This window comes from Zosterops lateralis (assembly GCF_965231275.1).
Source record: "Zosterops lateralis genome assembly, chromosome: Z".
NCBI lineage: Eukaryota > Metazoa > Chordata > Aves > Passeriformes > Zosteropidae > Zosterops > Zosterops lateralis.
This window is the reverse complement of record NC_139800.1, coordinates 9,294,355-9,317,696: the sequence shown is the minus strand read 5'-3', so window position 1 is coordinate 9,317,696 and position 23,342 is coordinate 9,294,355. Positions and strand designations below refer to the sequence as shown.

The following is a 23,342-nucleotide window of genomic DNA, read 5'->3' as shown; positions in this document are numbered from 1 at the left end:
GGGCGCAGGCGCCGCCCTGCAGAACTGCGAAACTACGATTCCCATAGTGCCCCGCAGAGACCTCGGGGCGGTGCCGCGCCGGGGCCGCCCGCGGAACCCTGGGAGCTGTAGTCCCTCCCGCCGCGCTGCAGCCTGGGACGGCCGTGGCTGCTGCCGCCGCCGCAGTGTGCGCGGCTCCTCCCGCTCCGCCGCCCGTCCCGCGGGGTGAAGGCCATGGACGTCAACCAGCCCAAGCAGGAGCATTTGCTGGCTCTGAAAGGTACTGGCAGCCGGTTCCGGCCCGCCGGGCTCTGGTTCGGTGGTGAAACAGCGTGTCGAGGGTGTTTCTCGGCCTGGTTTAGGAGGAGGTGGAGCAGGGAGCGGCCCGGCGCTCGGGGCCCGGGGGCGCTCGGGGGCGGCGGGGCTGCTCTGCCTTGACCTCCACACAGCACACACGGCTGCTCTGCCGTGATCCACACACAGCACACACAGTACAGGGGGTGCACCCGCCGTGAGGGGCCCTGCCGGCCGCCCGCCTCTGTCACCGCTTTCCATAAGGCTTCAAGGAAAATGATCAGCTAAATTTCCTCTCCGGTTCCTCTGCTGCCTCTTTTGTTTGTTTGTTTGTTTGTTTTTCAGGACGAGAGGACGCAGTGTGGGTCAGGGCAGGTTTAGGTTGTGCATTGGGAGGTTTTCCTGCTCGGGAAGGGTGATCAGACATCCTGCTCGGGGAGGTGGCGGAGTCACCGCCACGGAAAGTGTTTAAGGAAAGGCTGGACGTGGCACTTGATGCCATTGAACAAGGTGGCGTTCGATTTTACGTTTGATTCCATGATCTCAGGCGTCTTTTCCAACACGGTTGATGCCGTGATTCCCCTTTAGATGGATGGCTTTTGTCTTTTCCACCTCATGCCCAATATGTAGCTGCGAGGTTTACCTCCTCGATTCGGGGACGCCGAAGAGTGAAAATACAATTGTGTAGGTCACTTGCACGCCTCCGAAATTAATGTAGAAATCAAGAGAGCCCTGCGAAGAATTTGGTGATTTCTGAATCAGAAATGCTGATAGTTATGTGTCTGTAATAAAGAGCTGGTTAGAATCTCACCTCTGTAAGTGTTCTGGGTTAGTGAGGCTGCCCAGATGGATGAAGTAGTGCAAGTGTGACTAATTTCAGAGACCATCTTCTCATTTTAAAACTTTCCTGGGCAGAGTTTTTAATGGTGTCTCCATGCGATAGTAAAATCTGTTAACCATAATTCAAAGCTCAACCACCTCTTTTCAGATACATAAACACACACCATAAAGGCAAAAACATGAGAACATGGAACACCAGCAGCTGCCAAATGCATTTTGATGGTGATTTATTCAAAGCAAAAAGCTTTTTGGTGGATCGTTTTGCTTTTATAAGAAACCAGTGCCATCCTTGGTTTTGCATTGAATTTAATCCAGGTTTTGCAGTAGTGAGGAAGGTGTGGGGATTTATTTGCATTGTGGCCATATTAAACAAAATCTTGACAGTGGCAATCCTAGGTGTTATTGTTTTAATGTCATTTATGTTACTGCTCTCCATCAGGGAAAGTGAAGTGGTCAAATTTCTTGGCGGGAAAGGGGGAGAAGGGTAGGAAATAGGAGAGCAATAGTGCCTGTTTTACTTATGTTTCTTAAAGTGCTTTTTGTTCTCCCTTCACCATGCCCCAGCATTTAATACAATCTTTGTATGGAAGTTTAAAGCCTTTGACAACTTAATAAGTTGTTTAGTTATTCCAAAAATCTAATAAATTAAGAAATTATTGGTTCCTTAAGGATTAAAGCGTGTAATGCTTTATATTACATTATATATATATATAAATATTTTTTTTACATTATATATATTACATTATATATAAATAGTTGCATGTAATGCTTGGAAGCTTTGCGGCTAAAACTAGATGTGTAGTTCTGACACAAACTGGAAGCAGGCAGCTTTAATTTGCCTAGAGCACTTCCCTTATAACTTTTTACTTCAAAAACTACTGTATCAGTCAGTGCTATTTTGGGAAGGGTTTCTGTCACGTGTGTGTTTTCTAGTTACTTTATGTGCCTTGGCTTAAAGTGCTGATGTATAGGAGGGAAATGTATTTAGAAAAATGTCTGCTAAATTTGAGAATATAGGCAGTAGTAATTTTATGCCTTTTAATATGCATCACAAGAATATAACCAAAATAGTGATGGATGGCAAGTATGAGATAGTGACAATAAAAGAGTTCTCTTGGACTGTTTTGAGTAAGCAGTTTGGATAATGTGGATAATGTTCAGTGTACTGAAGTTACACTGGTAGTGATGGAATACAGCCACTAACGTTCAGCCTGGATAAAATAGAATGTTCTGATATATATGTCACATGTTTTTACTACCTGTTTCTTTCTTGAAAAATATCCTATCAACGTGTGTCTTAATATTGGTAGTGTCTTATTGTTTTATAATACTTCTGCTTTAGGTCCTGTTTTCCACTGATCTTTGCATCGTGGGGCAAGGAAATTCTTGTAAATAAGATGTTTCAGTCTAGATACAAGAATCCTTATCAAGAGACTGTTTTCCTAAGAATCACTGGATTCCTACTGTTCCGGCATGGAAGTGGTCGTGCACTACCGACCACATCAGAGAGATCTGATAAAACTGCAGAAATTTGCAGAAGCAGCACTGAAGGAGTTTCCCATTCGCCACTTACCAAGATTTGCACCCTGGTTTCCAAATGAGTTAAACAGGCTTCCTCTCAAACCAAAAAAGCAGGCACCTGTTATTTCTTGTGAGGAAGTGGAAGAATTGAAACAGCTTTCTACACCTTCAGAATGTGTTAAAGGATCTCCTGATTATGACTGCACAAAAAATCTCCTTGAGTTTCACTCTAGCATGAAACATGGTCCGACTTTAATTCAAGCACAGGCTGCTCACAGACCAATTAACTTGGACTGTCAAGGAGAACCACCACCTAATGGAAAACAAAAATTGCAAAGGTCTTGGAGTGTCTCTCTCCCTAGTGCTAAACTCAAAGAAAAGATTCAACCTTTATCTCAAGAACTGCAGAATAATTTGGAAAGACTAAAGCTGCATGCGTTTTGTAGAGCAAAGTGGACAATTGAGCAGTCTCTTTGTAAAAACCAGAATTTGGAGGACATATGGATAAAATTGAATAGACTCATTAAACATAATGAATTGCCATCTTGCAATGCTACTATCCAAAGATCTGTGGGACAGATATGGATTTTCTGTGATATATTATACTGTGAATATGTTAGGAATATTCTTAGGGAAAAGCTAAGCCTTACAGATAAAATGAATTTGCTTGTACATAAATATGGAATTATATTTAGTTTATAACTTAAGATACAGTTTAATAGTAAAATTACTGTGAGAAATAGTAGAGTTTTAAAGCAGTTTAGAATATATAGACCTTAGAACAGCTGATAAATTAATGGTAAGAAAACTACTGATACTACTTTGCTACAGTTTTCTAACTGAATGATGTATTTCTTTAACTTTGTTTTGTCTCAAGACTTACAGTTCTGTTAAGATTAGTAAGTTTCTGTTTGACTTAGTACTGCATTTTATAGCTTTTGTCTACTTTGGTGGTCTAAAAAAAAAAAAATTAAAGTAAAAACTCCAGACTATTGTTGCAAGCCACGTGGCGAGATAACAGAATTAATGCTTTCAATTAAGCAAAGTATATCCTCTCTGCTTCGTTGGAATTACAAGAAGGAAAGATGTTTTTAAGTGAGTTGTAATAATTGCTAAAATAGCTGTAACTGGCATTAAGATTTTCAAGATCTGTTTATTTCCTGAAAGTAGTCGTGAGTTTTTTTAATTAAGGCATATCCCTCCCATGAAGTACAAGTTTACTTTCTGTGGGATACATGCACTATCTTAATAGTGTTAGCTGTATTTCCACAGAAATATTAATGATAGATTCAGTGAAGCTGTGGGCTGAAAAATAAAGAACAATTTAATACTTTCTGTTTTACGCCTTTGATAATTATTTTTTTCTGATGTTTCTGTTCTTCTGTCTCTAATGATGTTTGGGAACAAGAAAACACTAACTTCCAGCTAAAAGTGAGGAAATTAAGAAATAAGACTTCTATCTGAAACCTCTTGTTTGTTGTCATTGAGAATTTGGATGCCTTTTATGGTCATAAAAGGCTGAGTTTAGCGTGACTTTTTGTCTCCTGAAAGAATGGAGTGTTCCAGGTCATGCTGTCCCTGCTCATTTGAAACTTGGGAGGGTCATTAGAGAAGTTAGACTGGGATCAATATGACTGCAAGGTTATGAATTTGCACTCCAGCTAATTCTAGGTAGTTTTTCCATAGCTGGAGGTCAAGGTCTGTAGCATTTGGAAAAGGGGGAAAACAAGTGTTTAGTATTTGTAGATTTTTAGATTGTCATTAATGCCACTGACACCAAAGTGTACCTAAGCATAACCGAGGTCCTTCTGTAAAAACCAAGTAAATTCTCTTTAGACTGACATTTTTATGACATCCTTGTGTTGAGCAATTATATTTTATTACTGGTATTGCTTTTTTTTTTTAAAGATTAAAATTGTCCATTTGAGTCACTGACGTGTATTTTTAAACTTTGAATGATTTTTTAGACATTTGGAGATGTCTTATATTGATATTTGGGGTGTTTGTGCTATTTAATATGGCCACTTAGCAAAACTGATGCAAAATTCTGTCTAGCCTGTATCATAACTGCATTGTAACTGAGGGTTGTTATTAGTTTTAGAGCTTATATAGCTAAATATTTTGCTGACATTGTATTTCTGAGCTTAACATAAATAGTAACAAAATTTCTTTGTGCATTTTTGAAGAGAAAATGAAGCAGAATGCAGTGTGATTTGAGTCCTATTTAATGTGTTTTGTTTCTAGGGTCTGAGAAGAGATGATAGATTTTCTAACATTAATTTAATAGTCCTAATAAATATCATTATATACCTATCATAGTTTGTTTTGACTTCATTCTGTGACGTATTAATTATTTTCTGAAACATGACTTAACTTCTTCTTTGGAAACAGTCAGCAAATACTAGTTATACAGTCCTAGTGTGAATTTGAATCAAATTAGATATTGCTGATAATACAGTCCCACTAGATTAATTGGATACACTGACAAAAGAGCAAAACAAACATTTTACTAAACAGAAGGAGAGGTTGTTGTCACTGCAGCTGCCAGGTTTGTGCTGCTTTGGGTTGACTTGTGCCTGAGTGATGGTGGATGCCCTGCTGGCTGTGAGCACCTCAGCTGGTAACTGATTTCTAGGAGTGAACACCACCTTTGGGTGCTCTGCAGAATTACTGCAGTCTTGGTTAGCACCAGCATACAAGCTGAAATCCTGGCTTTCATTTTGTTTTCTTCAAGGAATGCTTATATCATTAGCATGTGTGATTCAGTATCTCTTTTTTTTTCATTTTCTGTATTGAATGTGGTTCACTGTTTACTCTGTTTTGTATATCTTGGGTTTTGTTTCATATACTTTGTGGTTCTAAGTCTTTGAAGGTTGTGATTTTCCAACTTTTCACCATAACAAAGACAATATATTCTCTTTTTTTCATGTGTAAAGTGCTGTATGGTAGCATAAGCTCATGTGGACCAATACAGCCCACTGTACCCAAATATATATCAAAGTAATTGAATACTTTACACCACTGGAAACAGTGAATGCTGTCTGGACAGGGGAGCTGCACAAAAGTACAATAAAAATAAACCCACCATACATGTGTCAGTGCAAAGGTATTGATAAATTCGTTGCAATCAAGAGCAATTCTTTTGGTTTATTTTTTAGTTTTAGTTGGTGTTATGTTTGTTAAGTTTCAAAGAAAAAAATCCCTAATGGTTTTTACACATTCTGATTGACACCTAAGATTACAAATGCTCAATTTTGTATCATATGAATGCTTTCATGATAAGCTATATACAAGTTTAGGACCTTTGGTTAATTTGAAGAGGGAGAAATTATTTTAAGAGGCAGCACCTTAAATCTGTCATATAAGTGAAAATAATGTAATTTTGAGTCTGAGTTAAAATAGCCTTTTAAAACACCACTTACTTGAAGCAGAGGGCTTTTAATAGCAAAATCTTGATTTTGACAATATCAATAAAATAGCTTTGTTGCAAGTATTTTCATGAGGTTTTTGTGTTAATTTTACTGGTTTGAGTTTAAAGTTTCTGACTTAGAGAAAAATAGAGTGGTACAAATACTGTAAGCTTTTAGTCTTGAAACTCCACCTTGTGTGTTACAGGTTAAGATGGAAATGCAATTTCTTACAGACTGGTGTTTGACTGAAAGGGTCTGTATGAGTCATCATGTCCCATTCTAGGGGAACAAGGATCACAGGACAGGCATTTAACCTGGAAAATCCACAAACAGAGGAAACTGATACATTTCTGAAGACCACAAAGCACAAAACACTGTAGCAGGTGTAAGCACATCAAATTGAAAGCAGTAGATTAGTAGGTTAGTTCACCAGGGATAGAAAGCCAGGGGGAGCAATGGCATTACCAGTATTCTTGGATCTTAGAATAACAGGGAGTGTGTTTTTTGTTGTGAAAGGCCACGTGATCCATTCTCAGGCTGAGATTTATTTGGCGATTGTGGTTTGTCAGGTGCTTGCTTTTTTTTTTTTTTTTCTTTTTGTGGAAGAAGAGCAAGGTATAATTATGTTTGTAAAACAGAATTAAAAATAGTCGTTTGATTGACTGATGGTTTTGGTTGGTTTTTGTTTTGTTTTTGCAGTGATGAGGCTCACCAAACCTACCTTATTCACTAATATTCCGGTGACTTGTGAAGAAAGAGATTTGCCAGGTAAGTCTTTTCTACTGACTGAGTATTATGTTTTACCAAGTTTAAGCAGTGTGACCATCTAACACTTAGAGGAGTCATGACCTCCCAGAGTCTCTAATCTGAAACAGCAATATATTTAAGATTTGGTAATAGCTAAAGGGAAGTACCAAGGTGCACTCAATTGCTCTTGACCTTTGACTTGATCTTTGAAAGATTGATGATGATATTCAAACACATGATCTCAAAGTTTGAGTTGACATACACAGTGAGAGGCAGTTCTGTGAGGGAAATTTCTCTAAGTAGAGAAATACTAGCATTACTGTATATATATATTTTTTTTGGAGAAAAGGCCCTGGTAGTTAGAAACAACACATGAATGTTCTGTGGGAAAGCAATCTTGCAAGAATCACTGTTTTTGAGTTGTGTTATGCTTGGTGTGGCATCATAAATTCTGGGTTATCTCCCAGAAAGACTTGAAGTCTAGAAGTCAAGTGTAAGAGAGTCAAAGGAAAGATTCAAGAAGGAGGGTTGTGTGGAAATACAAAGCAAGCAGTAGAAGACAGTAAGTGGGGTTGATTAGTTCTGATATGTAATGTGGTTTAGATGGATAGAATTTCTTTCAAAATTCAGTGTTAATTTGAGCAATGCCTTTTGGATTATGCCCTTCAGTATGTATATACTGAGTAAATTATTGGATGCAAGTATCTTGAAGTTAAGCTATAACTTATAGGCAGGCCTATGGATATATATTTCATCCCTAAATAAGTTTATTGTAAAAGGAATATGTCTAAAATAAACTACATCTGAGTAAGTGATTAAGTGTCTAACTTAAATGTAAAGAAACCTTTGGATTTAGCAAACATTTAATTAATAGCAACTTGATACTTTTACAGGTAATCTATTTAACCAGCTCATGAAAGATGATCCTTCTACTGTAAAGGGTGCTGAAACTTTGATGTTGGGAGAAATGCTGACTTTGCCTCAAAATTTTGGGTAAGAATAAATGGTTGTAACTGTAATGTGCAAGGTTTAGGATTCATTTGGTTTAGGATTCATACTTCTCTTTCTATTTGAATGGCATTGTTCTGCAACAATGTTCAGTCATTTAAAAAAAAATTGTGTTTGATTTATAAATATATATGTGTATGCTGTCTGACGTTTGTTGTCTGTAGCCTGACTGAACCTAATAAGGATTGAAAGTTGAGAGAGATTTGAGCTGTGGGTGAATTTCTAAGGTAATGCACTCCTATAAACCACAGGTTATACTAACAGAATTTACTACTGTGATTTTTGTGGGTACCAAAAGCCATCTTCATATTCCTGTCAGACTTGTAGCTGAAAAGAAAAAAATTCTGATTTGTTCGTTCTCTTTTAAAACTGGTTGTCTTAGAAGGATGACTTCAGAAGTATGAATGTGGAAATGCCAGTTTTCTTCTAGGGTTTGATCTGGCAAATGTGTGTGTGTGTGAACTTAAGTGTTTCAGTGAAGTGTTCTGGTTTTTAATAACTGTTACCTCTTTTTTTTTTTTTTTTTTTCCTCCTTGAAATACAGAAATATATTTCTGGGAGAGACATTTTCCAGTTATATTAGTGTGCACAATGATAGCAATCAAGTTGTCAAGGACATACTGGTGAAGGTATGTGAAGAGAAATCCACTTACAAACGATTTATTAAAAAATAAAATACAATTATTATATTATCTGACAATATATTATATGTTTAATGCTAATACATAGAGTCTTATGAAATATATCTCACTTTTTTCAATCCAGAAAATATACCTGGAAACGGGAAAGAGTAAGACATAAAAATAGAAATCTTCAAATATTAAAACGAAAAAGTAGGATTGTGTCAAAAAATTGGTTTATTACAGAATCGTAGTGTATAGGTTGGAAAAGACCTCTGAGGTCACCAAGTGCAAATGTTAACCCACCACTGCCAAGTCCACTTCTAACCTGTACCCCTAATAGGTTCCACATCTACACAGTGCCCTGCAGGGATGGAGGCTCAACCACTTCCCTCAGCAGAAGTTCCCTCACCTTAACAGCCCTTTTGGTGCAGAAGTTGTTCCTGCTGTCCAGTCTAAACGTCCTCTGGTGCAACTTGAGGCTGCTTCCTCTTGTTCCAATTTTTTGTTGCGTGTGGGAAGAGACCAGCTCACACTTGGCTACAGCCTTCTTTCATGTAGTTGCAGAGAGCAGTAAAGTCCCTCTCCTGAGCCTTTTTCTCCTGGCTAAACACTCCTACCTCCACTGACTTTCTTTGGACATGCACCCTTCTATTTAAAACTTCCACAGCTAAAAAAGTAGAGTTATAGTCACTTACCTTCACTTTCAGTGGGGTCTTCAATTCCCTGTGAAGCATACACTGATCTGTATATTGTATGAATTATTTTCTAGAGAGTTGGTGATTTTCTAGAATCGCTTACTCAGATCTGTTTATCTGTTTACTGAACAGATAAAACACTGAGAGTAGAAATTTCAGAAATCATTGTGGAATTCAATGTAAAAAGTAAATAGAGATTTTTGTAAATCAGCATGGCAAAGGACTGGACTATTTATATGTTTTGCTGACCAACTGAGCTCTTATAATATGTGTGAAAACATGTAGGGTACAAAATGCTCAGTGAAACCTTGTACTTTATAACATAAGTTACTTTTCTTTAGATTGTGTTAAACAGTTGCAGTTCTAACCAATGCTTTGTTTTCCTGTCCCCAGGCTGATCTTCAGACAAGTTCTCAGCGTTTGAACCTTTCAGCTTCCAGTGCTGCAGTGGCAGAACTTAAACCTGACTGTTGCATTGATGACGTGATCCATCATGAAGTAAAGGAGATAGGAACACACATGTAAAATTCTAACTTTTTTCTACTATTCAATGAGCTTAAGTGAAACTGCAGTACATCCATGCTGTTCTGTTCTTAATGTAGGGTAAGATTTAAAGTAACACAATTTTTGTTGTTCTTTTTCAGCTTAGTTTGTGCAGTGAGTTATACTACGCAGACTGGAGAGAAGATGTACTTCAGAAAATTCTTCAAATTTCAGGTATTTCATGAAGTATTTTACTCTACTTTTAGTAAGTGTGTGAGTCTGGAAAACATTTGATACTTCATAAGCACTTCTATGTACAAGAAATCCGTTCCTTTTTAAAAGTGAACCATTAAAAGTCCCTGCTTCAAACTTCACACAAACTGGTGTTTGAACTGGTGTGTTTCTAATTACCACCCAGTTAAACATCTCAGAACTAATAAATATTACATCTAACAAGTTTTACTAATTTAATGAGAAGAAAAATCTACTCTTAAAAAGTCCCTTTTTATAGCAGGCAGCTCTGTGATTATTTTTAAACAGAACACATATTTGTCATTCTGGCTTTGATACCTCGAACCATTGAGCTTATGTTGTTAAAGTCTGATTTTTCTTTGGGTGTGTGTAACCTTATTAAATAGTGGAATTAACCTGGAATTAAATAGTTCAGTTTTTAAGGGAATTTAAGTAAAGAAGTCTCATGTATTATATCTAATACTGGCAGAAGTAATTGACAGAATTTAAACCTTTTTTTCCATCACACAAATTTCAAGACTTGGGATAGAGTGAGTGAGGAAAGCGAGAAACTAATCTGTGGACTGGTTCTGCTGTTTACTGTGTATTTCATTGGTGCTTAATTTTTAGAGAAATATGTTGAGACTTGGATATTGGTGGACTAATCTTCGTGGAATAGAGTATTACATGACATGCATTACAGAATACATTTTTAAATACTATGACAGAGTGTCTGGTAATACAGTAGTATTATATAGTTTCATCCTGAAGTTATTTCAGAGGAGGTTTGGGTTGGGTACTAGGAGAAGATTCTTCACCCAGAGCGTTGTTAGACCCCAGAAGAGGCTCCCCAGGGAAGTGGTCACAGCACAAAGCCTGACAGAGTTCATGAAGCATTTGGACAATGCTCTCAGGCACATTCTCCTGGAGGCTGGACTTGATGGTCCTTGTGGTTATTTTCCTACTCAGGATATTCCGTGATACTATGGGGTGATTGCATTTTGCTGTTTTCTAGTATTCTATCTAGATACTTCAGAAAAAAAGAATATCTCCTTTAGATTTTGTATGCAAACTTATTTATGCATTTTATTAGGGGTTCTTCTGCAAAGAAAACTTTTTGATCTTGAATTCTTCAGTGCTAAAAAATTGGTTGACAGCTTGGAACATTAAAGGTCTCTCAGAATGCAGTGCACTTATATGCAAACAAAAAACTCTCTGTGTAATGGGAAACAAGAGTCTTTAGAAACAGAATTTAAATTAGTTTCATTACAAGTATTATAGAAGATTTTGCTTTATATACTCTTCAGGTTTGAATGTGTTAACTGCAGTGGCTTTATGCACAAAATTCAAGTATTAAGAACCAAGACTTTTATTATGATATTTTGTATCGAGTTGCCTTCTTTTTCTCATTGAATCTTATGAGATTAATATGATTTATTTTTCTTTAATTTCCTGAAATAGTTGCTTTTTCAAGAAGGAAGTGAAGGCTAATACAGCTAAACACATGGATAGTTCTCTGTTTCATTTATGTTTCAAGAAGCCCTCAGTAACTCTTGTTCCAAAACTCTGAAGGGCTTGTAAATGTTAGGTAGTTCTTGCACAGAGTTGAAAGCAAACGCAGACCACTGCAGGACCCAGTATGGACACAGTGTTATTTTAAACTCACAAATCTGCTTAGAGCACTGGATTTGGGCAGTTTGGTAAGAGGCCAGTGCTTAGGTGGAGAATTACTTGTTTTCAGTATGAGGAGACTGCTTAGCAGGAAAGCAAGTCAAGTGTGCACAAGAGAAGCAGCAATGTACTCTTGAGTTGATTCTGTCATGCTCCTGCTACAGGTAAGATCAAAAAGAAAAGTAACACTTTTTAGTAAAAGACCCTAGCACTTCAAAACAGTCTATGCTGATGTTGTCTGAAAAACCAGTTGTCAATCTGTCTTTTTTTCCATTTCATTCAGGTTCTTAAACCACTAGATGTGAAAACCAAATTCTACAATGCAGAGGTGAGAACTGTGTGTATTCAGGTTTGTTTTGGCCTGCTGGGTTTGTTACTTAGATTAAATTCAAAGTGCTTTGTAACTACACCTTTCTGAGAAAAGTGATCAGTTCTAATGGAAAAATGGTGGTAGATATATATTGTATAGTTTAAAAATAGGTAGACTTTTGGTGGAGAGGTAAAAGAGATGTCAGGACCTTAATGTAATTGACTGAAGTACTTTTGCATATATTCCAGATTTTCGTGATCTCAAATAATTTCAGTTACTGCTTGTATGTTTAGATTGATGGAGTACTTACTGTAAAGGAGATTAATCAAGGAGATGACGATTTATCAGTGGGGAAAATTTAAATTATTTAAATATAAATTTTCCCCATGTAACTATGACCCTTCTGTTCAGTAATTTAAGTTTTAGGTTTCTGACAGTTACCCACAGTGCTTCTAAACTAAATGACCTTATATTTAGAGCCTTGCATATTTATTTGGACATACTTACATGTCTGCCTTTGTCTGTTCATGGGAAGAATTTGGTACATGTCTGTAGGCCACAGGCTTCAAACCATACCTTGACCAGGTGTGAGGTACCTGAGCAAGATTGGAGCTATAAACACATAGCACAAACCCTTTATAGAGCTGCTGTTATCTATAAGTGTGAATGGAAATGTCTTCTGCTGTGATTTAAGAACAAGAAAGATCACCTCTAAGAAATGAGGTGATTTCTCTGTAAGCAAAATAAATCTCTTATTTAGTGTATGGATTATATTATTGTTTCAGTTGTATGTGGTAGGAAAAAGAGGGACAGATATCTTAAATGTTGCTGTCTCTTTATACTCCATCCATACTTTACATGGATAAAAAAGAAATATTTTTTTTCGTAGTTTTTGTACTGACCGGTCTTGATAAGGGTCCTAATTAATTCTCAATTAGCCACCAATTCTTAATGGTAAAAATCTATGAGAAGCTTTGGTGTTCAAGCTAGTATATGTGATTTGGGTTTTTGGGGGGGGCGGTGGGGGAGTGCCTTTTTTTTTTCTGCTGTAGAGTTTTTAAAAGGCTCTTTGATGCCTTTTGTTCTTTTTGTTCATGAATTTATGCAACTCCCTTTACCATCTTACCCATTCAATTTATTGAAAAAAAAATTTAAAAAGATTTTGGATGATCTTAAGTGAGCAATTTCCATTTGCCTAGCAAACTGGTATGGTAGCACTCCTGTCTAATTTCTGAAAGTATATGAAGTGTTGCTATGTCTTGTGATCATAGAATTCAATTAACTTCTAAAACCCTAGAAATAAGTCTTTGGTTATCTGTTGTGTGTGATAATACGTTGCTGTGAAAGCACCAAGAAATTCATCCTGACAATTATCGTTGAGAGCAGGGGAGAAAAAAATGGTATGTGTCAGTTATTAGTTAACTAAAGATTTCTAAAGGTTGACTAACCAGTTAAACTGTTATTATTAAGATTATGGATGCGATGCTGTCTATTCATAATGCCTGTTACTAAAATTATTTTCTATTAATATTCTAATGATAATCCATAATTTTATTTCTTCTAAGACAAGGAATGATGCTGAACCTTAATCTTCTTGCTTATTACTTATATTGCAGTAGCACCAAAATGGAGCTGATCACTGAAATTTATGCATAGAACACATGTCCTGTTGCCCAACCTGCTGCAATCCTGGGATTGAATTACTCTCTCACTGACTTTAATGTGCCTTGAAAAAAGGCTCTGTAAAAGGTTCTGTTCATGCAAGCATGCACAGGGAGGTAGACAACAAAGTCTGCGATTAAAGTTAGGTCTTTGGATTGATGCAAATTCAAAAAAGATTTTTTTATTGATATTATGCCAAATTTTGTTATAACTTGCAACATGGTAGCTTTGCTAGGATGCATTAACACATTATTTTTGAGACATTATGTATGAGGATACTTCAAATTATCTATAAGGTGACAAGGACTGTTTTTCCATTTCATGTACAACCCATTGCATGGATTGAAATTCAGGACAAACTTTAAACTTACTCAAAAACTAACTCTCTTTTTTTTGAGTCAGTTTATTCTACCATATCTTGTCTGTGACTTGTGTGCCTTGAGCTCTACTTTGGATTGGTTCTGAAGCAAAGCTAGTAAACCATGTAACCATACTAGCTACAAGTTATTAGAAATGTAGTTGTCATCTTTGTTTGCATCCATTTTTATTTATGTTTCTGTCTTACTAATGCTATCTTGTTTAAATGGTGCAAAAAAATGCAGAAATGCATTTTGTTTGGAAGTTAGCCTCCTTTTTCTTTAACATTTAACCCTAATTTCTCTAATGTGTTCTTTTTTTTATTTTCCCATTAGAGTGACCTCAGTTCTGTGGTAATTTTTATTTATTTTTTTATAAATATGTATGCTTTTTTAATTGCTTAACTGTCTCTGTGCTTGTTATTGACATTCTTTACAAACATAATGGAAAAGCAATGTTTGTTCTGCATATCATAAACTGATGTTTCCTCATCTTTATATGTGCAGCTAATCATTTAAATGGTTAGCTCTTTCTTTAATACCCATTGTTGAAACTAGAACTTGGTAATTACAGATTCTTCTGGAGGTCCTCCCATAAAATACCTCACCAAAATTTCATTAGCTCTATAATGTGAAAAGAGAAGTTATTTCCTTCTAAATTTTTTCTGCTTTTGACCCATGGAAATGTAGATTTCACTACAGCACTGCTTGTGTAAGCTGTGACAGAACTTTTCACATCTGGTTGGTGGAGACAGTGGGTTTGAGGAGAGAGCAGCAGTTGGATGTTCTTCCTTCCTTCGGCTAGCTGGAACTGCACTTCACAATTTTAACTGCATGTAACAGTTGATTGAGTTACTATGTTACTTCTGCAGTCTGATTTCACTTTAAGGCCTGCCTTGTATTAAAATAAACTGCATCTTTTGACAAGTTGTTTTTTTTTTTTTAAACATGTAATACTAAACCAAATTAGGAATAACACAAAACTAACTTGCTTTTTCATTATGCTGCTTGTTTTTTCTTTTCCCTTTCAAATTAGCTTTTTTAAACTTCTGCCTATGGTTGCTGTTTTGAAAACTACTAAAATTTGGGTAAATGGACACTTTGAGCAATGGATTTATGGGATATAAATTGTGTCAATTTAAATGACAGGCAGTAGTAGTAATGATTACTGAGAACCATGTTTTAGTTGAGGTTATTTCCAGTTCCTGCAAGCATGAAGTGTCTCTGTAACACGTTGAGGTTGCACAGTTTTCATTACTAAATAGATGCTGCTTTGTATTTAATGCATTTATGAGGCAATACAAAAAGTTACACAACCATTCCGTATTTCTCCTTCTAACACCATTTTTTGAGACTAAACATATTTTGGCTTTCTTGTCCCACTTTCATTTTGTAATTAACAAGCAGGACTCCATTTGTATAAAGAATCATTTATTTACACTGATCAAAAAGAAACTAAGTTTTCTTCCACCTTCCCCACGAAAGTATTTTCTTAAAATTTATCATAAGAAAATACTCAAACTGTTTGAATCTGAATCTGTAGAATAGACTGTTTCAGTTAGAAGGGACCTACAAGAATCACTTAATCCAATAACCTGAATCAGTGATTCTTTGTAAACGCAAATTTGGTATCCTTTTCTTAACTAGCACTTTAAGCGTGGTTTTTGCTTTTCTGAGAGCTCATATCTCTAACAGACTGAGTCTTCCATAATTATTCTATCCTGAGATTTTTAGACACGCAAAGTGACTTCACTGGTCTCCAATTCCACAAAAGAAGTGAGGCAAAAACTTCTCTAGTCCATGGTTTTTCATCTTCTGAAGTTTAACAAGTCTATAGTTTTAATTTCTGTACTAGAATTGGAGCTTCAAAGCCGTCTTGAGGCATTAGCATCAGATGTTCTGAAGGCAGAGCATCAGTTAAATTGTGGGATGCATACAATATTGGTAGCCTTTGTCATGATGCAGCTGAGTGAGAGAAGGGACTGGATTTTGCATTTTAGCTAGAATGCTAATATTTAATAATAAAAGCTCAGAGTATGTACCTGGACTATTTTACTTCAGTTAAAGAGAAACATACACATTTACTTTATTTTTTTTATACAGCTTGATGCACTAGTTATCTGGCATGGCATGTTCTTGTGCACTGCAATTCCTCACCATTTAGTCAATTTTTTAATAATTTGGATAAAAGCCTGAATTGCTATTAAATTGATAGAAGTCTTGGGAAGTGGTGATTTAATGCATTACAAATAAGTGATAGCTAGAACATAACAAAATTATCCCACATCCATTGTTTGGCAAGATACCTGTTGACTAACACTTTTGCTCCTGTTGTTACTGGGATTAAGGTTTTTTCTTGCATTAATTAATTTGATTTGCAGGCATGAACTAAACATGTGTGACTTTTTTTTTAACAATAGGACTGCCTACTCTTTTTAATAATACTAATCATATTTTCACAAACGTGAACTTTTGATTTTTTTCAGACAGATGAAGTGTTTCTGGAAGCTCAAATTCAGAATATCACTACCTCTCCAATGTTTATGGAGAAGGTTTCTTTAGAGCCCTCTATGATGTACAATGTTGCAGAACTGAACACAGTTGACACAGCAGGAGAAAGGTATGTTCACATCCAGGACGTTTGACTTTGAAGTGCTCTGTATTAATATTTCATGAGATACAAGTATTAGTTACTCGTTTGTCTATAAAGGAAGGGATTGTATGTCTTCGCTTGAGAAAAAAGATCAAATTCCCATTATGTATGCAACTGGAAAAATAGTTACAGTTTTCTTTTTAGAGAAACTACTCTTAATCTATAATTCTATTAATAGAGAAATATCCAGCCTAATTCTCAAATCACCTGTAACAATAATGATATGATAACATGAAAATATGGTATTATTTCAGTATCCCCTATATAAAATTTAACCCAGACCTGGTTTTGACCTGATCTCTGTGTACATACTTAGCCCTACAGGATTCATCTGACTAATCCTTGCTTCCTATCAGTAAACTGCTTACTGTTTTCAGTTGCTCTAATCATGAAATAGCAAGGCACCAGTCAAAGTGGATCAATGGTACACCCTCATGGAGTCTTAGAATATAAAAAATTGTCATGCTGAAATAAATTAAGTTTAATTTAGTTAAACACCTAATACCAGAATAACTGACTACAGTGGATACAAGAGCTTTGGAGATGATGGTTGAGTGCTTCAGCAGTAGGGGCTGAAGTGAAAATTCTGTCTTCTCCTTGCCTGTTGAAGGATTCACCTGCAACATAATAAAGCTTTGTTCTTACCAAGTGTTTGCATCCACTGTAATGGTTTTTCTCCTGAATAGGAATCTTAGTTTCATGGCATTGAGATTTACTGTGAGGGAAAACAAATAGCAGAAGAAAAATTACCATCATTTTTGTTTAAATTATAAGACGCCAGATAATTAATTATTATGTAGCAGTGTGGATTTCTATCTTATTTCTCTCTGGCTCAGAAGAACAGGTTCTTTTATTTCTCCACAGTCCTTGGTGCTACATAAATTCTAGAATTGTGTTCTATTGTGAAAACAAAAAATAGTCTATGCCATTTTTTACCATTATCAGATTGTGTGTACACATACAAAAAGAATGGTAGGGGACGGGGGAAAAAAGGTTGGGTTCTTAATCTTCTTCAAAATAGCTGTTTAAATTAAGCCTTTTTCCTTTCAGTGAGTCCACTTTTGGTGCAAGGACTTATTTACAACCTATGGACACACGTCAATATTTATACTGTCTAAAACCAAAGCAAGAATTTGCAGAGAAAGCTGGAGTAATAAAAGGTGTAACAGTGATTGGTAAACTAGACATTGTATGGAAAACTAACCTGGGGGAACGAGGAAGGCTGCAAACTAGCCAGCTCCAAAGAATGGTAAGTTTAAATTAAGTGTTAATTTAACTTGGCATTCATTTTTAAGGAAACTCAAGAAACAATTTTAATAATGAATTGGAAAAGTGTGAGGTGCTGCTTACTTTCTGAGCCTCATTTTTTATTCACACCTTTCTGTTTGTATTAGAGAGTTATTTTGTATATTTCTTCAGTGAAGTTAATGGAGTGAGTAATTTGTCACAATCCAATAACCAGTGTTGCAAAATACCTTTGTTAGAGTAAAATTAACTGCTTGGATACCATTTGGCCAGAAACTGACAAAATAACCTCTTTAATGTGCCAACTCTTGATGTGGAAGGTTGCTCCCAAGTTCCTACAGACATTTTAGCTTGGAGTAACATTTTTTAACGAATAATATTATTTATCTTTCATGTCCACAGTTTTGATTGAGTCTATCCTATTCTGGCTAATTTATTAATTTTTCTTGAATTTTAAGTTGTAATTACTATCTTGCTTAAGTCAGCTCCAGAGCCATCTAATGCTTAAATCTACTTTGCATCTTCTCACTTTGAGAGAGATATGGAAAGGTAGTTAAAAAAACCTTTTGACAACTGAATCTCAGTCTAAGTTTACAGAGCTTATAATTGGGTTTTTTGCCTCTGCCTTTCCCTCAGTCCCCAGCAACTATTGTACATTGAGCAGTTCTGTTGGGAAGTGACACTGACTTGGAACTAGGCAAGCGAACTTAGATCCTGGAAATTCCCAGGAAATTTCCAGAAATTCCTGGAAAGTCACTAAGTCACCGAAACATGTTTTGATTTTTAATTGAGGTGTTAAGTATGTGCATAACCCCACAAAATTAGAAACTGCCCGTTTTCTAAATTTAGTCCTGTTACTTTGAAACTTGTTCCTTATTTTTTAACAATAAATTATTTCATTTTCAATTGACCTTTACTATCATTTCTCTTTAGACACATTTCTTTTCCCTCCCTAAAGCAGTATTGCCTTACTCTGCATCCCTTCTTTTTGAACCTTTGGGAATTGCATGTGAAGCACACACTTCAATACTGCAGGATTAGTTTTGGTCATGGATCGTTTTGTGCCTTGTGATTAACAGAAGAACCACAAATGTTCTGTGTACTTTGAACAACATCTGCCTTTAGAAAAGCATCAGGTTGTTGAGTTTTCTTCCCTTCTGAGTTGCAGTGTAACTCCCTCTTCTTCCCATAATTTTTTAAGTGCTATCAGATTATTTAATTTCTAGACTTCACCCTTAATCACTTTCCTCCGAATCCATTTGCCAGCACTATAAACATTGTTTCCCACCCAGGCCCAGAATTTTACCTCTACTATGTTCCTCAGTCAATTGTTATGGGTCAGATCAGAAATGCACATTTGAAACAAGTATCCAAATAACATAATTTGTGGGTTTGGTTGGGGTTTTTGGTGGTTTGTTTTTTTTGTTTTGTTTTGTTTTGTTTGTTGTTGTTGTTTTGTTTTGGGTTTTTTTTTGTTGTGGGTTTTTGTTTGTTTGTTTGTTTGTTTGTTTGTTTTGGGGGGGTGTTACTGTGGCTTGGTCTTGGAATTTACAACTGCAGTCCCTTTGGGAGACAATAAACTAGGCAGGTGCATGTCCACAATATGCCAAAGGATGCTGCTGCACACACTCACAGGCATTCAGTACAGGACCACACTAGAACCAGCCTGAAGTTAAAGAACATTATTCTTGAGTAGCACAAGAGGGAAATTGTCTAGTTGATCCCATAATCTGAGCAATTACCTCAGATCTGGATAAAACCTATGTTACTCCTCTTATTGTTACTTCAAGGCCTTTGCCTCTAACCATCAATTCTTGGAGGTTTCTAATTTTTGAGTTCAGCAGGTATGGTGTGGTCTCATCTGCTCTGATCCTGTTTCTAATTGGTTGGTTGATTCTCTAAAACACTGCTTTTATTTTGGGTTTGTGTTTGTTGGGTTTTTTTCTTAATGTATCTCAGGTAAAAGAAGAGCCTAATGTTAATGGATAACTGCCTGTTGTTTAGGGAACTATGTATAATTTTTCCAGTCAATTCCTCCATGTCACTTAATACTGCTGAATATATTTGCATTTTTCCAGTACTGAATAATGACTTCTCTGTCATGCAAGGTTCCAAATGCATACTGCTTGACTAATCTAAGTCCCCATTGGCTTGACATGCCTTTGCTTACTCTAACCCCTATTTTTCCCTCATGATCTATCATTTGTGGGGATTGAAAATACAAACATGCTTTTTCATCTGCAGGTTACTATTTTGAATCAGCCCTAATTGATAGTAACAAAGGTATTTACTATGGGCTTATTAGTAGACCATATGAAATATGTTTGGCTCATGGATAATTTACAAGTATCTACATTGTGTGGCTTTCTAACTGATGACAATTAATTATTTTGGCAGAGACACAGAGAACTGAAATGGCAGTTTCTCTTGTTTCTCAGGATTGGAATAGTGGTGGGTTTATGCAGGGAAGTTTTACTGGTGTTGTCCACATAGATCTGTTATCTCCCTAACAGATGTCTTACATTAAAGCTGATCTTCTCAGGAAGTCTGTATGGCTATTAAAACTTTAAGGATATAAACTCTACTGAAAAATGTAATAATAAAGATCATCCTTATCTGATGAATTGTTAAACCTATGAAGAAAGTGTTCATCAGTTGGAGAGCTGCTGTGATTGCCATACTAATCAAAAGCACAGTCAATCTTTCTTCAGCTTCCTCTTATTCCAAGCTTTTTCCAGGAAATGAAAATTTTAGTAAAAACTTCAATTTCCCTATCCAACATCTGAGAATATACGTTCTTGTTCCTTTTCAGGCTCCTGGTTACGGTGATGTAAGGCTTTCATTGGAGACCATACCAGATACTGTAAATTTGGAGGAACCTTTTGACATTACATGTAAAATAACAAATTGCAGGTAACAATGTCATGTGATTCTTGTACTTTTTCCTGAGTGTGTGAGTTGTGTCTGGTTTTGTTTAAGGTTTCAGTACTTCCTCCTGAAGTTACTTAAACCTGGTCTTCACTATGATTTGTGGCAACACAAAACTACCTGAAACACAGAGATTAAAAAAAAAAAAAAAGCCCTAACAACAATAACAAAAAAAGTCTACTGTGATCTGTTAATACTGTACTGAACTAGGAGATAGCCAAAAATCTGTAGAGGAATTCCATGAATCTGTCTGCAATATTACTTATGATTGCACCTCATACTTAAATGACAACTCATCTTAGGGTTGCAAGAGTGACATTTAAATGAAGTAATTCTAAATAGAAGTTGAGCCCAGGGATTAAAGCATGTATCTGGCCTGCAGATACTTTTCATGAAAAGCTTGTATGTGAACACTGTTGTGTTATCCAGTGTTGCTAAACCCATGAGAGGATGCTTGTGTCAAAGAGAGCTGCCTGCAGCTGAATTACTGTGCATCACAATAAATATTGCTTGCCGCCTTATAATTATTTATGAATCTTGATTAATAGTAACTTGAATTATAATCAAGCTGTTATTACATGTCTGCAGACTTTGAATGCTTAAAAAAGCCCACAGGTTTATTCTTGTTTTTCAATTTCTTCTAGCAGTGAAAGGACTATGGATCTGGTTTTAGAAATGTGCAATACTAATTCCATCCACTGGTGTGGAGTTTCAGGAAGGCAACTTGGAAAGCTGCACCCAAGTTCATCTCTCCATCTTGCACTTACATTATTGTCTTCAGTGCAGGGATTGCAGGTAAGTTATTAGTACAGGTTTTTTGTAAAACAGCTGCTTTATAATATTAACAGTTCTTTCTAATAACAACTCTTATAAATATTTTCCCCTTCTAGAGTGTCTCTGGCCTAAGACTTACAGACACATTTTTGAAGAGAACATACGAGTATGATGATATTGCACAAGTCTGTGTGGTTTCTTCAGAAATCAAGCAAAGCTGAAGGAAAAAATTCTGTAGTTTTACTGGGCTTTTTTTTTTTTTTTTTTTTGACTGACTTCTTCATGTTTTTACAGTCAATTGTTTTAAAATGAGTACAAACAAAATCAAATCCCTATATAGCTGTAAATGTGATAATGATTATTTTATTTCTCGAGCATTTCCAGTGTTTCCAAATCTTTTAAAACATGCATATGCATTTTATCTACTAAAAAGAAAACCTTTGAAAAAAGTGTAGTTCTAGCAAATTACATTGCCTTTACATCAGCTCAGGACAGGGGGATGAGATTGGTAAGAAATACTAGCATTTTGTGCTTATTTTTCTTATTTAATTTTTTTTTTTTAAGTATTTAAACCCTTTTTAAATCCTGGCTCTGACAAAACTGATTCAGTTCAAAGGAAATGACATTTTACAGACAAATTCCTGGAATCTAAATCAAAAAAAATATAATAGGGAGTACCTGGCATGGCAGTGTATTTGCATGGTACATGTATAGCCATAGGAAATAAAACCTGATAAAGGCATGAGATGAAAGAGTGCAGCTGGCACTGTTGAGGCAGGAGTTAGGAAGCTAGGAGCTAGGAAGTGGAGTATAAGCCAAAGACTGTGTTGGTTGTGGCTCAGTCTTTGAAAAGGAAGCAATACAGCAAATCTGTCCCAGTTACTTGCAGTCATGAGCAGAGTTGTGCATCCCTGCAATACAGGACATGCTGTTAACAGGCATTTTATTTTCCAATTAGTAGGGAACTGAAAACTAAAATAGTAGAACTCAGGTAATTTTTTTTATTGTTAAAATAAGGTGGTGCCAATTATTCTTTCCATCCCAGAGGCATTTAAATAGATTTTTTAAGGAAAAAAAAAAGAGGAAAAAAAATTCCTGCATTGCTGTCTTATATCAAGTCCTCTAAAGCATATACAGAAAGAAGTTTAGTCAAGTACTGGTCAAGCAGTACAATGTGCTTTTCCCTATTTTGTTTTGACAAAAACTGGAAATATTTTTGGCTGAAATATCTGTGGTCACCCAGAGGTAGCCATTTAGGGGATAAAATGGTGACCGTCTTTCCTAGTTTAACACTCTAAGCAGCAGCTTGTATTTCTCAGCTACCATGTTGGCACTTAGCAACCTTACTAGTTTTGACACTATTTTACTTAAGGCTTCCCATGTATAAAATCTTAAGTGTAGTATTCAGCGTTACAATATTGGATAAATCTAGGACCAGCTTCATACATTGAGGGACTAAGTCCATACAGGAAACAGTAAATTAAAAATGTATTCTGCCTATGTGATAAACATTAACAGGTATTTAAAGAATGCAATTTACCTGTTCCTTGAGATATATAAAAAATTAAACCAGAAAAATCACAAATGTACAGACAAAAAAGTATATTACTTTTATTTATAATATATCTTCAAGTTAAACTACACAAATTGAAGGAGATGTAACCACATGGCAGTAAGAGGTAGGAGAGATACAGAAATAGTAGACAAGTTGCATTATGCCAGTATGACTTTCTGTTGCCATGAAACAATCTACTCAAAGTTACAGAGCTAGTTCTATCTCAGTATGCGTGAGTGGTTTTACTTTGCACTTGTTACAAAACCAAGAGTGCAACTGAAACAATTTCTAAGCTGAGTATTTCATTAGGTGTCTTTATGATCATAGTTAGAAGAATATACTCCCATGCAAGCAGGT

The 23,342-nt window shown here is 36.0% G+C and overlaps 1 protein-coding gene across 4 annotated transcripts; it reads left to right on the top strand.

Moving 5' to 3' along the window:
• The first annotated feature begins 140 nt into the window (after positions 1–140).
• On the top strand, positions 141–22,207 carry TRAPPC13 (trafficking protein particle complex subunit 13). 4 transcript variants are annotated; one of them, XM_083883466.1, is made up of 13 exons: positions 141–259; positions 6,744–6,812; positions 7,685–7,784; positions 8,344–8,428; positions 9,511–9,638; positions 9,762–9,834; positions 11,786–11,830; positions 14,167–14,184; positions 16,317–16,450; positions 17,534–17,732; positions 20,541–20,641; positions 21,304–21,451; positions 21,547–22,207. In XM_083883466.1, exons 1-13 carry the CDS (start codon positions 214–216, stop codon positions 21,649–21,651), a joined length of 1,251 nt encoding a protein of 416 aa, XP_083739592.1. In that variant the 5' UTR covers positions 141–213; the 3' UTR covers positions 21,652–22,207. The 4 variants fall into 4 exon arrangements, with proteins under 4 accessions (XP_083739592.1, XP_083739591.1, XP_083739594.1 ...); XM_083883465.1 differs by having other exon boundaries at positions 21,301–21,451; XM_083883468.1 differs by lacking the exon at positions 14,167–14,184.
• Positions 22,208–23,342: the final 1,135 nt, after the last annotated feature.